The sequence below is a fragment of the Emys orbicularis genome, chromosome 9, assembly GCF_028017835.1.
Source record: "Emys orbicularis isolate rEmyOrb1 chromosome 9, rEmyOrb1.hap1, whole genome shotgun sequence".
Classification (NCBI taxonomy): domain Eukaryota; kingdom Metazoa; phylum Chordata; order Testudines; family Emydidae; genus Emys; species Emys orbicularis.
The window spans coordinates 100221004-100237916 of NC_088691.1; the positions used below are offsets into that span (position 1 = coordinate 100221004).

A 16913-nucleotide genomic window follows, 5' to 3' on the forward strand; every position below is an offset into this window, starting at 1 on the left:
GCGACCTCCTTGTGTGACAGTGAAGCCGGGCTCTGACTTTCGGGGGGCTGTCGCTCCCTCCTGCAGGAAAATAAGACAGCCCCCCCCCCCCCGGGTGAAGCAAGAGGAGCAGCTGGGCAGGATCTCAGCCAGGCTTCCCCCGCACCCTGCCTCCCACCCAGCCGGCGTGGTGTTGAACCCTCTGCCCCCATTAATGCCAGAGACCCCACCCAGACCGCACCAGGTTTCGGGCAGCTCCCAGCTCTGACTATTCAACACAAAGGGGCAGAAGGTTTCCATCCAAACAGCGCCAGCGCTAGAGGCTTCCCCTGGCAGCTGCCTCTGGGGACACCTAGGGACCACCTCCTTCCCAATGGGCCCTGGGACTCCTGAGCTGTCCCTGCAGTGCATCTCAGCAGCCCAGCATGGGCCTCAGTTGTCACCACGAAAGCCCAGGGGCAGCCCTTGGGAAGCATCTTCCTCTGGGGTGTTGCATTGGGCAGTATCCACCAACCAATGGCAGTTGCAGGTTAGCAAAGAGTATGGGGGAGGGGGATGGGAGGGTGGCAGCCAAACTCAGACCAAGGAGTTCTGCCAGGCTGCTCCAGGGGAGACTACAGGTCTCAGCGTGCACTGTGACAAGTGACCCCAGGTCACTCTGCCTACCAAGCCTAGCCAACCCCCCCCTGAAAGCTATCAGCTGCGATCTGCTCTGCTTTACCCCCCTGAGGGGCAGCATTCGGGCTCCTCGTGCATTGCACAAAGGGAGCAGCACTGGGGGTTTATGCTCCAGCTCCATGGTTCATTCAAGGACCCAGCGGGCAGAGAGAGGGTCCCCTCTTCCCCATGGGATGGTGCTGATTTCACTCCGCACCTGCCCTTCCCCCAGCCCAGGGCCCATTGAAATCTGGCTCAGAAAGCTGAGATCCCCTCTCCCCCACCAGCCCCGGAACCAGGGCAGGTGCTGGGGTGCAGGCTCTGCGGGGTGGAGAAAATTCCTCTGGTGTATTTTTGGCTCTTTTCCCAGCTCTGGGCGATGCCGGGCAATGCGGCAGCTGAGGAAGTGGGGAGAGGCGAAGGGCTCCGAGGGAAAGGGGCTGGAAAGCCAGAAGCCCCTTTCACTGGCCAGAGCCCCCCCCATGATTTCAACGGGAGGAGGCAGAGGCAGCTCCGTGCCTGGTTCTAGCAGCCTGTCTGCAGCACTCTGGGTAAGAGATCCAAACTCCCGGGTTCCTCGCAGGATTCCCCTGCTAACCCCTAACTTTGCCTCCCTGACTTCTGTTCCCCCTCCTGCACCCCACCGTACTCGACAGCCCAGCTCTCCCCCCTCCCAAGTGAGGGGAGCGGCTACACAAAGCCCCGGAGTGCAGCGTCTCAGTGGCAGAAGTTCTCCACTCACCCTGTGATTCCAGCCAGCTCCTTGCAAAGTCTGGAAAACCACCAGCAGCAGGATCAGGAGAGCAGCCGCGGCCCCCCCCCCCCCTTCGGTGTGGCTGAACAGGCAGATGGGGGCCCGTGCCCATGGCTGGGCTCAGCTCTCCCCTTCCCCAAGGGGCAGGGCTCAACACAAAGTGTCCCCTTATCCCCACTGTGGCCGATCCCACCGACAGCCACCCGCACGTGGGCCCTCTGCTGTGAGCGCACACGTCTGCGAGGTGCCCCCAAGCCACAGTGCAGCCGGCCCCAGCCCTGCTAGATTGGATCCATCTGTCCACCATACACGGAAACAAAGCAAAGCCCCACTTCAGCCGTTCCTGCCTCACTGCCAGATGCCGACCCCTTCCCCTCCCCAGCACAGCACCGACAGCCGGATTGTCGCACCGGGTGGTACGCCACGACCTCTCCCCACATTTCTCCAATTCTGTCCCCTTCAGCCTGAGCATCCCCAACTTCTGAGTTACTTGCAACCGCATCCCCTGCCAACCACTCCAGCCCTGCATCTCCCCCCTCTCATTATTCTGCCAATGCCCCCAGTCTGTCCTGGGCTCCCTGACAGCCCAACGGCTACCCTTTAGTCTCAATGGTAATTAGGACCACAGGACCAGAAGGAACCCCCTGGCTCTCAGAGACCACCAGCAGTATGTTTCGGGTGCCCAGGGCAGCCAACAGAGAGGTAAATCACTGTGGGGCAGGGGGCCAGACTGGTACAGACCCAGCTGGTGGCTCCCACCCTGCGCCAGGCTCAGCTGCAAGTCCTGGCTGGGCTGGAGAGGCAGGGCCGGCTCTAACTTTTTTACCGCCCCAGGCAAAAAAGAAGAGCGCCGCCCCGCTGTAACACCCCCCCGCCCCAAGCGCCGCCGATCCCCCCCCCCCCCCCCGCGCCGCCCAACCCCCCCCACCAGAGCGCCGGGCCGGGCCGCCCAAACCCCGCGCCGCCCGGAGCGCTGCGCCGGGCCGCCCAAACCCCCGGAGTGCCACGCCGGCCAAACCCCCGCCCCCTAGCACCGCGCCGGCCAAGCCAAACCCCCGCCGCCTCCCCCCCCGACCGCCGTGCCGCCCAAACCCCCACCTCCTAGCGCCGCTGAAGCCCCCGCCCCCCCGCCGAACAAAACCAAAAAAACCAAAAACACCGCGAACGCCCCCCGCCACCCCAACATTGGCCGCCCCTTCTAAGGTGCCGCCCCAAGCACGTGCTTGGTCGGTTGGTGCCTGGAGCCGGCCCTGTGGAGAGGACAGGACTTCCTCTTCCCCTGCATGGCATCTGGGGCCGGGTCCGACCCACCCCCAAATTTCTCCTCCCGGCTGCAAGAAGCTCTGCAAACTCCCCATCTCCTGCACCCATCTCTCCTCAGCTGTACGGGGAGGGATCCCTGTACGGGGAGCTGCATCCCCATCTTCCCAACCCCCATGCATCCAGACCCTCCTCCTGAGCCTCCCCCACACTCAGAATCCCCCCCAATGAGCTCCACTCCCCCTGCACCTGGACCACCCCAATGAGCCACTCACACCCAGATCCCCACCCCACCAAGCCCCAACCAGCTGCACCTGGATCCCCACCTCACTGAGCCCCATTCCCCCAGCATCTGGACCCCCACACCAACCCCCCTGCTGAGCTCTATCCCCTCCATACCCAGACCACCCCCACTGAGCCCCAACCACCTTCACCTGGACCCCCCGCAGAGTCCCATTACTGTTGCACCCAGAACACCCCAAAAAGCCCCTGTGCATCCAGATCCCCCCTGTACCCGGATCCCCTCTGAGCCACCTGCACCCAGATTGCCCCACACAGAACCCTCTCAACCCACACCTGGATCCCCCACCCTAAGCCCCTCCACACTTGGATCCTGTTTTGCTGAGCCTGCCTGCCCACACCTGGCATGGAGGGGCAGGGCCCTGGGGTGTTTCTTGGGTAAGTGCATTCCTTGCGCTGTGTCAGGGTTAGGTGCAGCCTCATCACTGAGTTTGTGTCCTGGGGGCAGGGGGGTTGGGGGACAGCTGCAGGGTGATCTCCCACTTCCCTTCAGCCAGTGGCCTGTGCTTCCCACTGCCCTGCTGGAGCCTCCACATTTATTTAACAAATACAATTTGCAGAATTTGAAAACTGTGCACAGAATTTTTATTTTGTTGGCGCAGAATGCCCTCAGGAGTACCTGGAGTTCGTTTAGTACCAGCGCGCAAGTGAGTGGGGCCTGTTCAGCAGAATGAGGTGGAATCTGTGTCTGTGACCGTAACTACATCTCCCCCTCCCTCCTTAAGACTCCCTTATGCTGGGGGAAGGCCAGTGGTTTGGCACTGCTGCCTTTGCCAATCATGACTGGCTCACTCTTCACCTCAGCCCCTGCACTTTCCTCATCAACAAGATGGAATTCAGTAAAGAAATACACAGTACTACACATCAGGAAGGATGGGTGGGGAGAGAATCCAATGCACAAATACACAATGGGGAATAAACAGCTAGGCCGTGGTACTGCTGAAAAGGCTCTGGGGGTTACAGTAGATCACAGATTGTATATAAGCCAACACCTGATGCAGTTGCCAAACAGGCTAACTTTGTGGGGTGTATTAACAAGAGCGTCGTGCATAAGACATGGGAGGTAATAGGCCTGCTCTACTCAGACCTGCTGAGGCCTCAGTCGAAGTATCGTGTACAGTTTCAGGCCCCATACTTTTAAGATGTGGATGCTCTGGAGAGCATCAAAAACGATACAAGGTTTAGAAAACCTGACCTATGAGGAAGGGTTAAAAAACTGGGCATGTTTAGTCTTGAGGGGAAAAAAGGTTGGGGATGGGGGGGGGGGAGAACCTGGTAGTCCTCACATATGTTAAGAACTGTTATAAAGGGGACAGCGATCAATGGTGCTCCATGTCCACTGAAGGTAGGACAAGACTGTAATGGGCTTAATCTGTAGCAAAGGAGATTTAGGTTTGATAATAGGGGAGACTTTGCAACTCGAAGGGTAGTTGAGCTGTGGAACTGCTTCCAAGAGAAGTTACGGAATCCCCCTCCCTGAACATTTTTACCATCAGCTGGATAAATGTTTCAGGGATGGTCTATGTTTACTTGGGATGTTTCACCACAGAGGGCTGGACTTGATGATTTCCAGGTCCCTTCCAGGCCTACATTTCTATGATTGAGTTGCTTTAAGCACCTGTTGTGTCTATACATGCTGAGTTTTGGGATGGGGCTATTCCTCTGTACACAACCTAGAACCCCACTCTCTGCCCGGGGTTGGTGCATGCTAGTGGAATAAAAAGAAGTCTAAGTCACTACAGCAGAATCAACTCTCAGTAGCAGGGAGGATTTGAGCTGCAAACACAAATCAATTCACAGTGCCCTGCTCAGGCCCAGCCAACGGCACCAGTTTCACACAGGAACATCACAGAGCCTGCAATTGGACTCAACAGGAAGGGGATGTCTACACTGCAAACAAACCAAAGCCACCTCGCTACGGGGCTAAAAACAGCAGTAGAGACATTCCAGCTCAGGCTGGAACCCAGGCTCTGAGACATTCCTCCCTCCCTCCCTGGGGCTCACAGCCTGGCCTCCAGCTTAAGTAGAAACACCAACACTGATATTTAGCCCCGTATCACAAGCCCCGGTTTTGCTTGTTTTTTGGGTGGGGGGCGGGGAGCGTACACAGCCTCATGCTTGTTCCCTAAACGTAAGTGACTTGAGTAAGGAAGCTGCCTGGATGACAAGCGTGTGCTCTAGTTTAAAATAGAAACCCCGGTGCTAGGAGAGGAGAGGATGCCGAGGGTTTGTTCGAGTGACGGTCAGGGCTCTTGCGTGCACCGAGAGACAGGACAGAAGCCCTTCTCATGACGTGTTCAGTATTTCTAGAGCCATGTACCAAGGGGAGCAAACCCTTGCCAGGCCGGCGGATTTTACTGCAAGTCCCTGTCAGAACCAGTACTAGAAACTGAGTTCCTAGCCCCAAGCTAGTGCTGCTCTCTGTCACATGAGATGGTGGCCCCAGCCCATGCTGCAGCAGTCCAGAGCAGGAAATCCTAGGCTATTCATCCACCCCCCCAATACAGACCAGCTGTTCTGCCTCACGTAGTTGTGGTCACTGTATGCTGCCGCCAGCCCAGACAGCGTCGAAGGCCTTTGGGGGAAGATGATGCTGGTGGCAGTTTGCCCAAGAACACCCTCCACAGCCCCCCAGAGGAAAGGTGGCTGAGCCGGCTCTTCTGAGCACTTCAGCCACAGGCTCTCAGTCTGCCAGCTAGAGGCAGTGATGGCCCTGGAGGGGGGCTGAGGCGGAGGAGTATATACACCACACGAACCTGTGCTGCTGCTGGCCCACCCCAGAAGACAGGCACCTGGGCCCTGGCCTCTGCCAGACTCCACTTATCCTGGGGAGCGAGTGCCCCAGCACTGAACCCAGCTGGCTTGAATGACTGTGGGGTCCACTCAGCTTCAGTTTAGAGCCTTACACAGAAACTAACTGCTTCTACAAGGGAGCCCCCTGCCCCCTCCCACTCAGGAAGAGAGGGGGGGGCTGAGCTACATGGATGGCTCTCAGGCTGCTTTCAGTGGCAAGAACTGCAGAAGGGAACTGCTTTAATGTATTCTCTGCCATACAACCAACAAGGACCTTGGGCCTTGCAGAGAACAAGAACCAAAGCTGCGCTGGATTTGCCATGGGGACGACCAGGACTCAGCCGCTGAGTCCTGCCTCCAGCAACTCACAAGGCAGAAGGCAAACCCCTCGCCCACTCTGGCAAGATCGATCTCCCTTCCCCTAACAGCAATCAGCTCATCCCCAGAGCGGGTCAGAATTCCCTCCCCCAGGAGCAACCAACTTCCTGTTGGTACCAACATCCTTGTCGAGCCCAGATAGCCCAATGAGCACGTCCTTGGGGACTGCAGATGGGACAAGTAGGGGGATGGGCTCCGTGCCCAGATCCTGAGACAGCATCCAGCCAGGCTCAATGCAGCGGATGGTTCTAAGGTAGTACCAGTAGTTTGCAAGTAGGGCCTTGTTTTTGTATTAGGGACCATAGCAGAGGCTGCTGCGTAATGCTCTTCCCCTAAACAAAGGGCGCTGGAAACAGGGCAGTGCCTACTGCAACTAGCACTTCACTATGGTCAGACGTCGTTACGATGCGCACGCTGACACTATGGCTTTAGGGAGCCACAGCCTATGCCCCAAAGGAATGGGAAGTTCCTGACGTGGGGTCCCGAGACAGACTTACATTATCAGACAAGGACCGACCGGCAATTCCAGGCACAAGCCCTCCAGCATTAGGCTACAAGGAAGGCTCCATGTTCTGACTCCGAATCTCACCCCCCTGCTGCAGAGATGGGCTCCAAAAGGCTCTGTTCTCACTTTGAGAATTAGCCTGCGTGGCTCACGGTAATTAAGGATAACAAAGCAGAGGTGCCTACCTGAGTCTGCAGACACCCTAACATGAGAGGGCAGGGGGAGGAGCTGCCCCATTCATCTCAGTGGATTGAGAAGCCAACATAGCCCAATGCACCCACCCCTGAATCGACTGCTGGGTTCCCCTCCCACCCCACTCGAGCCTTGCAATCTGCTCTGCTGCAGGAAGAGACTGGCTGGGTCATTTGCTCCCGGCCAGAAGACGACAGGCCCAGATCTGCCTCCTGAGCTGTGTCAGGGCCAAGACCACAGTAAAGGATCTCAACTTCCACACCCAAGGACAGTGCTTCATAGCAAAATAATGAGCACACGACTACTGTGCAGCCATTGGTATGTCGTTCAGCCAGGCCAAGGCTTTTTTAAGTCTAAGTCAGAGGTGGGCAAACTAGGCCCGCGGGACCATCCTGCCCGGCCCTTGAGCTCCCGGCCAGGGAGGCTGGCTGGCCCCCGGTCCCTCTCCTGCTGTCCCCCCTCCTTCGCAGCCACGTGGGCAGCGCTCTGGGCTGTGTGCTCCTGCAGGGCAGTGCATCTGGCTCTGGCCCGGCAGTGCGATGGCCAGACATGCTGCTCTGAGTGGCATGGGAAGGGGGCCGGGGTCGGTTGGATGGGGTGGAGGTTCTGGGGGGGGCGGTTGGATAAGCATGAGTGTCCCTGGGGGGGCCTGTCAGGGGACGGGGTTGTGGATAGGGGTCAGGGGACAGGAAGCGGGGGGGGGGGTTGGATAGAGGGTGGTTAGGGGACAAGGAGCAGGGGGGTTGGATGGGTTGGGAGTTCTGAGGGGGGCAGTCAGGGGGTGGAAAGTGGGAGGGGGTGAATAGGGGGCAGGGGCCAGGCTGTTTGGGGAGGCACAGCCTTCCCTACCTGGCTCTCCGTAGAGTTTTGCAACCCTAATGTGGCCCTCGGGCCAAAAAGTTTGCCCACCCCTGGTCTAGGTGGAGTTGCACCAGAATCCAGGGGCCTTCTCACCAAAGTTAGGTGTAGCTTGCCAGGCTCCATAAGCCTCAAGCACTAGCAGCTACCAGAACTCCAGTCAGTGAAAGGTCTCTGCCTGAATGAAAATTGCCACTAAAGTCACCAGATCAATGACCCCCCTCAATTTGGGGGTTCTGCCCATCTACTACTGGGCTACAGGGTGTTGCCCTGCAGTCATTTTAGAAGGCAGAGGTCTGAACAAGTTAGCAGCACTGCTGGCTACTGCAGCTACAAACCCATCTTCTGCCCACTCCCAGTTGCAGCAAGCTGCAAAATGAGGGTGTCTTCTGCAGGGGAGCTCTGTCACAACCCAAGAGTCCAGGGAGCTAGTGACCAGGTGAGTGGTGCCACCATTACTGGCAAGCAAGAGCTGCACTAGCCCTCTTCACCTATCCCAATCAGGCAAACTTTCAAGCTATTGGGTTGATGGGAGCCCTGACGTTTCCAGCAACATGGCAGCATTTACAGGCCAAAGCCTGTGTCCCAGCTCGGCTCCTTCAAGGCCCCCATAACAGCAGCTCTCACAGCCTCCAGTGTTCTACGTACTTTATTAGGTTTAGAACTGGACAAATCACAAAGTGTACAAAATGGAGACCACACTATTAGAAGCAGAGGACTGTGGGTAGCAGCAGCATTTCTATAGACCCAGAAGCATTTGGTAGAAGTGTGGAGAGGGTAGGCTGGGGCAGGGTTCTCTTACTGGCCATCATATTTCAGATTGCCAAGGACGGATCCTGAGGTTCACATCCTGGGTAGAGTAAGGATGACCTGCGCCCACACCCGCTGGGATGGAAGAGGAGTTTCCAATCCACTGGAGGGCAGACTCTGGCTCAAGCCAGCATCAGGTGGGGGTAAGTGCTCCAAGGACCTGATATGGGCTGTGAAATGCTGTGCCACCCACATACACACCAGCAAGAGTCTTAAACCCTTATCCTTTTTGGTCACAAACCTTCCCATGGCAGGACATGATACTGAAGACTTTGCAAGGAAAAAAAGGAAGGTGGTGAGGCTTGGTGAGCTCACCACACCTAGGCGCCTCAGACTGCACAACATCTACCACGACAGCAATAGCTAGTACAGGAGCCAGGGTAGCGTCAACTCAGATTTGTCCAGTCTATGGTTTTCAGGCCTATTCTACGAGTACATATGCACAAGAACTTCAAAAATACTAGGATATGATGCAAGTAGCGAGACACCAACAGAAGAGTTTAATGGTGGATGTTCCCTAGAATGATCCTAGGAGGATGGTGGTTAGACTAGTCCCTCCCCACCTTGGGACAGGAAGCAGGAGGCTAGCTATGCTCCTCCTGTGCATGGTCAGGTTCTGAACTTCAGCTGCCACTCTGGTGGTAATGGAGATCATAGACAGGAGAGAGTCCATTCCCGAGGTGAGCCACAGGGGTCTAACTTCCAATCCGTGTGCAGAGGGGGCCAGACAGATGCTCTCTTTAAGTGTACTTGAAGACCAAGGAGACTGGGAGGGTGGCTGGGGAAGAGAGGGAACCCGCCAGCCTCTTGGAGCTAGCACCTGGTCTCGTAGATTCCACTCCTGCCGATGTACCTCACCCATTTGATCACATCATGGTCACTGTAGTTCAGCTTTGGCTCAAAGACTTTCAGATAACGCACCTTCAGGCCAGAGGGTGCGAATGGGACCTGTTCAGAGAGGGAACAACCAATGGAAAGAGTATGAGCAGAGCACCTGAGAACACTGCAGGCACCTGGGATCCTGATCATGGGATGCAATACTATGAGCCTGGCATAGAAGTCCTAGTCCTAGGCCCAGTCTTCTTCCAAACCAGGCATGGCACAAGCCAGAGGGTAACTGCGGAAAGGAACAGGGAAGGTATTTCTAGAGACTTTGAAGGCACATACGCAGGGAGTGCTGCAACCACAAGGCCTGCCAGAGGGCAGCTACGCAGGGGACAGTCCCACTGCAATTAGGAACACAAACTGTGGGCCTCCTCCCACGGCTCCTAAAGTGGTCTCCAACAAGCCTGAGCTGGAAAGAGCTTCCATAGCAGAGGTTCCTCCCAGCAGGACAGGTGACAGCGGCCAAGTGCCCCCAAGGCTAGATTTGGGTCTGAGGAGGAGGGATGCAGCCATCCTACCTCAAAGTTCATGGAGATTGGCGGCCGAGCCCATTTCTTCTTGTCATTGGTGGGCAGCAGTTCAATCTCTGCACTGATCTGGGACTCCTTCATTCCAGCCATACGCTTAATTCTAGAGAAGAAAAGGCCAGAGATGTCAGAGACCCACCAGAGATTCCAGCTATTCCACCTCTTCCCCTAGGAAAGAGGGATTTGGCCTAGTGCAGACAGGTTGCTGCAGGACCCAAGCACCCAGCAGAGTTGTGGAGCGACTCCTGATTTGCATGGAAGTGTGGTTGCCCCCCCATGCAGGCAACGTCCAAGCTACCATGCTCACTTACTTCCACACGATGGCATTCTCGCTGGCCTTGTACTTCGCCTTCCCTTTCATACAGATGACCTGCACTCCACTGGTGTTGAGGGGAGTTGGGATTCGGACCTGGAAGACAGTTAGTTAACAGGGGCAGGAAGAACTCTGGCTGGGGTTAAGAGTCTGTGGGCAACTTCACCTTAACTCAAACAGACAGGACAAGCTGCCCAGTCATGGATCCTCTGACCCTATCCCATCCATTCCAGGGCTCACAAGCTAGCTGCTACTGCAGAAACACTAGATACCGCGCCAGGAATTATAGCATGAGAGGGAGAGAAACCCTAGGGCTTGGAGAGAGCTTTAAACCCCCTAGAGCCACAATTGCCAACTGGTGCTGAAGGAGCCAAGTGAAGCCTTTTCCCTTTAATTCAGGCAGGCAGCTCTGCTTGAGGAAGCATTGGGGGGGCTGGGAGCATGAATATGCCTTCCAGCAGGTGTTACAAGCAGTCCTCCCCAGGAAGGGTAAACCCCACTGCAGAGGTGTGTGCATGCGGGGAACAGGTTTACATTAATGGACACCATGGACACCTGGAGGAGGTAGTCAGGAGTTCTGCACTGCAGTTTTATGCTCCCCCTGGCAGCAGGCTCTGCTGCTGCACATCTGTAATTGGCCTGGTTACCTCTGGGTGCAGTGAGCAATGGGGCCGCTCACAGCATCAGGCGAGTGAGAAGGGCACAAGCATTAACAGTGGCTGGAATGCTCAACGAACAGCTGCTGGGCAGGTGCCTGGAAGAGCACAAAGTGAGTCCAGGCCAGCACCCAGGGAATGGTCTCAATTCGGAGGTGCAACTTTTCAGGCAGATCACACACAGCTGACTTCGTAGCCCATTATCTCCCTAGCATGGCAGCACCAACACTGAGCCTTTCTAGTCTTGCACAGTTAGACTTCATCTCCCAGGATACTGGGGTCCCAGCTAAGCCCCCTGCTTCTCTCCAAGGCACAAAACCACATGGGGCTTTGTCTTACCTCTATCTTCTGGGCCAGCAGGGAGGGTTTGAAGTTGGATTTGATCACCACTTTCACTTCCAGCTTGGTGCGGCCCACCTCCCGCACCAGGGGAATGACACGGAAGGGCAGGATGATGTCCTTGGTGGTTCGGTATCTGCAGGGATAGGACGAACACATCAATAAACCCTGCAACGGAGAAGGCCCTTATTGCCTCAAATGGCAGCTGCTCTCCCAAAAATGGGGAGGCCAACCATGCACTAGAGGTAAGCTCAGACTGCTGGATGGCTCCATGATTTATTAAGAGCACTAGCTGGAGCCACCCTTTAAAGTGAGCTGCCCCACAAGCAGGATGGGGGAAGTATAGGCCAATGGTTAAGATACAGGACTAGGAGTCTGGATTCCTGGAATCTGTCCCTGGCTCTCGAGCCAGTCACATAGAGGTTGGTTTAAGTGCTAGGAAACAGGGTTGCACCCTACAGATTGGGGATCTGTATGCACTGCTTTGGGAATGGCTAAGATGACCCTGGGCTTCGGCCCTTGACCTTGGCCCTTGACCTCTGGGACATCTGTAAAGTGGGGAGCTGAGCAGATCATTCTCCCCTGAGGAGGTGCAAGGCTCAGCTTGTTAGCATATAGACCTGTGAAGCCCCTTGGAGAGAAGGAGGGACCAGACAGGCAGGGTGCGCTAGTGCTCAAGGAACTTGAGGTCAGCTGGAGCTAGCAGCACAGAGGGAGGCCAATGCAGTGGCTCTGCATTCCCAGTGGCCATACCTCATTAACTCAAACTCTCCATCAGGTGGGATGAAGCTGATGCTCCTCTCCGAGTCAAACTTGCTGAGCCGCACGCACTGGTGGAAAGTGCAGTCATCGATGGCGATTGACTGTTTGCCGCTAAAGCACAAGACAGAAAGTTACAGTCCAATTTGCAGCCCCCTAGAATGTCATGGGGCACGTGGGGTCTGCCCATGTCGTGTTTCACAGTGAGTATGCTATGTGAGCACTTTGCCATCACAGGTGTATCCATGAAGTGAGGGAGGCAGGGAGGGAGGAGAGATTCAGGGGACACAGGCCTGCCAGCTCAGACACACACTTTCCTTGTCTCAGTGAACCACTGAAGTCACATCAGACCTTCAGGACACTTTCCTAAGTGAGAAACCTAAACCCAGGCCTAGGCTGGACGTCCCCCATGATCTGAGCTGGACAACAATGCTGGAGTCTGCCCTGCTAACATCACTTCACTGGGCCATGGGAAACTCAGCCAACCTCACCCAAGCAGGCGTGTCCCTGCAGTGAAGTCTGAGGGGAGAGGAAGCATTTTCCTGCACACAGCGCTATTCCACTCTGACCCTCTGGGGTGTCCCTTCTCAAATTTCCACCTTATGAAGTTTTCTAGTCACCAGCCATGTTTCCATGCACCTAACAGTGGTTCATTCCAGGGCCACAACCCCTCCTCACTGAGCCAGCCAGCACAACAAGTTTGGCTTGTGAAGCACAATGCTTCCCTGCCATAGGTCTTAAGTTCAGCTATTGAGTTTCTGGCATTGTACCGGTCAGTCAGATAGATGCTGCTCCTGGAATGACCAGAGTGCCTGGGACAGCAACTGGATTCCAGCACTCTGAATATCCTCATTACTGCCTCTGAGGACGCAAGGGGCACTTGTCTGCCCCAAAAAGTTTTGAGGGGGATGCGTGAAAGGGACACAGCCACCAAAAGTGACAGGGAAAGGATGCCAGAGTGCAGGAGTCTGGCAGCTGGGAGGCCTTGAGGGCTTCATGGTCAATGGGGGAGCTGTGTAAGAACAAGCAGTTTGCTTCTCATTTATGCAATCATCTGTATCCTAAAGCAGCCAGTTGGTGGAGGCTACAAGGACAGACTCCAGTCTGACTGGTCGCTGTCTACTATACACAGCCTTTGTATTGCAGCCTTGACACGGGCCACTCTTCAGTGGCATCTGCCTACTGCTTCCTCTTCAGAGAAGCCCAAGGCCCTTCTATTTTGCCAAGGGAGAGAGACACCTTTAGGTCCTGGTGCCTTCCCATGTATCTATGGAAGGCCTTTATCGCTGGACTAGCCAGCTTATTGCAATAGTTAATACTTTTGCAGAATAGAAAAGTCCTACTGAGAGGAGAATTATGGAGAGGCTGGGACTTCAAGATTGCCTAACTAGATTCTACACCAAAGCCGAGTCACTTGTGCCTTAAAACCTCCATACATTGGAACTTGGAAGACAGTTACCACTGCTGGGCACTTCAGTACCAGAATTCAGTGCTCCTGCTCACTGCTGCCATGGCCAGAGACAGCTCAGCTTTTGATCACCGAGATGGGGAGTTTCCCTTCCTGCTTCCCTACCTCGGAGAGGCAGCTTTACAATTGGCAAACCTGCTTTGAAAACTCCCATCCTGTCTCCCCACTTAGCGCTTCTGGCCAATAAAGGAGCTTTGGAGAGAGATGGCTGCTATTAGCTACTAGTGGTGGAGAATTACCACCCAACGCAGAGAACTTTACTAACTAGAGCAGGGGTTCTCAACCTTTTTCTTTGAGGCCCCGTCAACAGGCTATAAAAACCTCTATGGCCCACCTGTACCACAACAAATGTTTTTCTGCATATGAAATCCAGGGCCGACGTTAGGGGGTAGCAAGCAGAGCAATTGCCTGGGGGCCCACGCCACTGGGCCCCCCCCATGAAGCTACGTTGCTCAGGCTTCGGCTTCAGCCCCGGATGGTGGGGCTTAGGGCCTCAGGCTTCTGCCCCACATGGTGGGACTTCGGCTTTCCACCCTGGGCCCCAGCGCATCTAACACTGGCCCTGCTTGGCGGACCCTCTGAAACCTGCTCACAGCCCCCCAGAGGGCCCCGGACCCCTGGTTGAGAACTGCTGAGCTCAGGATTTCCCAGAGCTGTAGCTCCTTGCCAAGGGTCACATGGGGCTTTGTTCAGCCTACCATCTCCAACCTAGCTCCTGGACAGATGGGATTAAAGGGACCAGAGAAGTCCTAGTTCTTGGCTTGTTCTGAAGAGTAAGCAGGTAACAGCTCAGTCACAGGAACCATCGGGAGAAGTGTCAGAAGTTGGAGTCACATGCACAAGTCACGCAAAGCAAGAGACAGGGATGGGGAGCGGAGTGTGCGCACACAGCAAAAGCAGATTATCTACCTTCCCAATTCACTGGGGTCAGCAGAAAACAAGAGAAAAATGTAACAAATGGTTAGTGGGAGGACGGAGCCGCTCAGTGCTGTCGGCAGCCCCCGCCTGAGTCAGCACTCTAGTCCCGAGCAGGGAGGCTGGAGAGAGCACAAGCCTCTCTATACAGCACGAGAGCAAGGGAACTGACTGAGCATGGGGCAACAACAACTAAGCCCACAAGGTTCACCAGGGAGGAGCCTCCAGCTCCCACATCACCTGCTCTTTGCTCGACCCTGCCCAGAGACATTTAACACCAAGTGATGAACAGGAAGTTTCGTCTAACTGGCCATTCTAATCAGGGCTCAAAGGTCAGCTGCAACATTAGTCATGGAAAGGGAGATTAGCCTGTGCTCCCTCCTTCATGCTACGTGTAGTGCTAGTGATCATGTAGCATTGGCCAGAACAGGCTGCTTGTACTCTATTATGTACTCTGGAAGGAAGCAGCTCCCCAGGGGATCCCTGCAGGTGACAACCGTAGGGAGGAAGTGGAGGAATCAAAGCCTCCCCCAGACCGCCAACTCCACACTGGCATGTCTGAGTAAAGAGCCACTAGAGTAGTTGGTTCCCTCTGCAGCCAAGTAGGGCACAGCCATGACTGGACCTAGAGGAGCCCAGCTACTCCCATTCTGATCTCACTGCCTTGTGTGGAATAATGGCACCAAAGCTTCTGTGCAACTAGCACCAGATTGGCCCCGGGTCCTAGAAACAGAATATTCTCAAGCCAGCAAAATGCTCTACGCTGCTGCCTTCAGGCCAGCGTTCCCTTTTTAACCTTCAGAGCAACAAGTGTCAATGCAATATATTCAAAGACATCCAATGATCCAGTTCTCAAGGAGATGATGGAAGATCTCACAGCAGTTTTTGATCTGGTAGACAGAGCTGATAAGTCCCTGGCTCCTAAGGAATCCTGCCCTAACATTCTTACCTTTTCCCTGTTTCATCCGCAGTCCCTTTGCCCTGTTTCTCAATGACGATCTTGTCATTCATGCCAAACTTGCACTCTGGCATTCCACTCAGATAGCTCTTCATCACCACCCTGCCAGAGACATGGGCACTGAGAACCTGACCTGGGTGGAGAAGAGCACAGGCTGAAGCAGCACCAGGAGGGTAGACTGCTACCTACAGAATCCCCACTCCTGCCCCCTGGGGAGATTGCCGATTCCAGGCCTATCCACTGTGACAAAAGCCGGCTTCCCTTCCACTTACCCTGTGGTGACATTAACAGATTCACACTCTCTAGCACATCCAGGAAAAGCTCATTCCGACGGTACTTGATCCCTTCACGTCTCCAGCCAATCTGACCAGTCACCTGGCTGGTAATCTGCGATTGTTCTTCTTTAGTCTGAAGAAGAGGGAAGAGGATAGTTCTTTGGAAACCCAAGATTAAGCATTAAGACTGAATCCAGAATAGTAGTTTACAGCTGAATATAGAGTAAGTTGCTTGCAGTGCAAGACACAATCGGCCATGTTGCCTTGATCTGGGGTGCCATCATGATACTCCGTTGGGTATCAATAGCCAAGTTAGAGTGCAGTGTCCATAAGAAGGGTTCCCTTGTTCTGGGAAGGGACTGATTATTCTCACACTCATCTGGCTCTAGTCTCTGACATAAGGAAGCAAGGATAGGTCTTTCTCCATTAGGTCAGGTGGAGCATAGTTAGACCAAGGGTTAAGTACAGGGAAATTAGACCTAGAATGCAGTTCAGGTTTTACTGAGCCATGATGGCTGACAGCAAACCCTGGGCTAGCCAAGAATAATGCCACCAGACCAATGTAACAAGACATGAGTTTGACACGCTTTGTACTGAATTTTAGACTTGTCAGGCCAGGATCAGACCTGTTTCCAATGGCTAGCAAGAGACACTCAAGAATATTCAAGTTGGGGACAGCCATTCCATGTCAAGTTACACACACACACACACACAGGGTCAGTATAACAGCTGCTGCTCTTGGATCTAATCCCACTAACTCAGCTGCGCCACTAAGAGCATTAAGGATTTGCTGGGCCGTACAGCAGGTTTGCCTACCTGGTGCTATAGGCAGATCCAGTCAGACGCAGAGTGAGAGGAAGCAGATGTATAGCAGCAAGTGTTGTGCACACAGAGTTAACAGGCAAGCAGGTCAGTAGCAGGAAAGGGGAGGAAGAGGAAAAAGAGGCAGGTTAGGTTCAGGGCTACCTCAGGAGGGGAACACAGTAGGTTAGCTTGTCACTATCTGGGCAGCTAACAAGCACAAACAAGTTGAAGGCTTTTCTGTAAGGTCAGGCTAGGGACTGAAGGGACTACTTCCCTACATGACCCATCAAGGCACCACTGAACAGGGGCAAGGCAGGAGCCTGCAGTCTGCTCAGCAGGGCAGGCACAGTGGAGAACACGTGGGTGGGCACCAGGCCTTGTATAGCAAGACACACCCTTGCACTGGGTCTAGACTCTGCACTCCCCCAGCACAACCACAAAGGGGATATTAGCATGAAGCAGGAGGTACTCTGCATCCACTGCTATGGGACTGTGTCTCTCAGACATTAGGTTTCATTCTCAGCATTA

The 16913-nt window shown here is 54.9% G+C and overlaps 1 protein-coding gene across 3 annotated transcripts in view; it reads right to left on the reverse strand.

The window, feature by feature from the left end:
- Positions 1 to 8309: 8309 nt before the first annotated feature.
- The window catches only part of AP2M1 (adaptor related protein complex 2 subunit mu 1), a 45514-nt gene continuing 36910 nt past the window's right edge, over positions 8310 to 16913 (reverse strand). For all 3 annotated transcript variants that reach the window (XM_065410302.1, XM_065410300.1, XM_065410301.1), the window contains 7 exons: positions 15579 to 15714; positions 15298 to 15439; positions 11960 to 12079; positions 11207 to 11342; positions 10210 to 10307; positions 9890 to 10001; positions 8310 to 9434 (listed from right to left, as the gene is read on the reverse strand). In XM_065410302.1, coding sequence (XP_065266374.1) covers positions 9300 to 9434; positions 9890 to 10001; positions 10210 to 10307; positions 11207 to 11342; positions 11960 to 12079; positions 15298 to 15439; positions 15579 to 15714 — 879 coding nt within the window. In that variant the 3' untranslated portion in view covers positions 8310 to 9299. The remainder of the gene's footprint in view (positions 9435 to 9889; positions 10002 to 10209; positions 10308 to 11206; positions 11343 to 11959; positions 12080 to 15297; positions 15440 to 15578; positions 15715 to 16913) is intronic.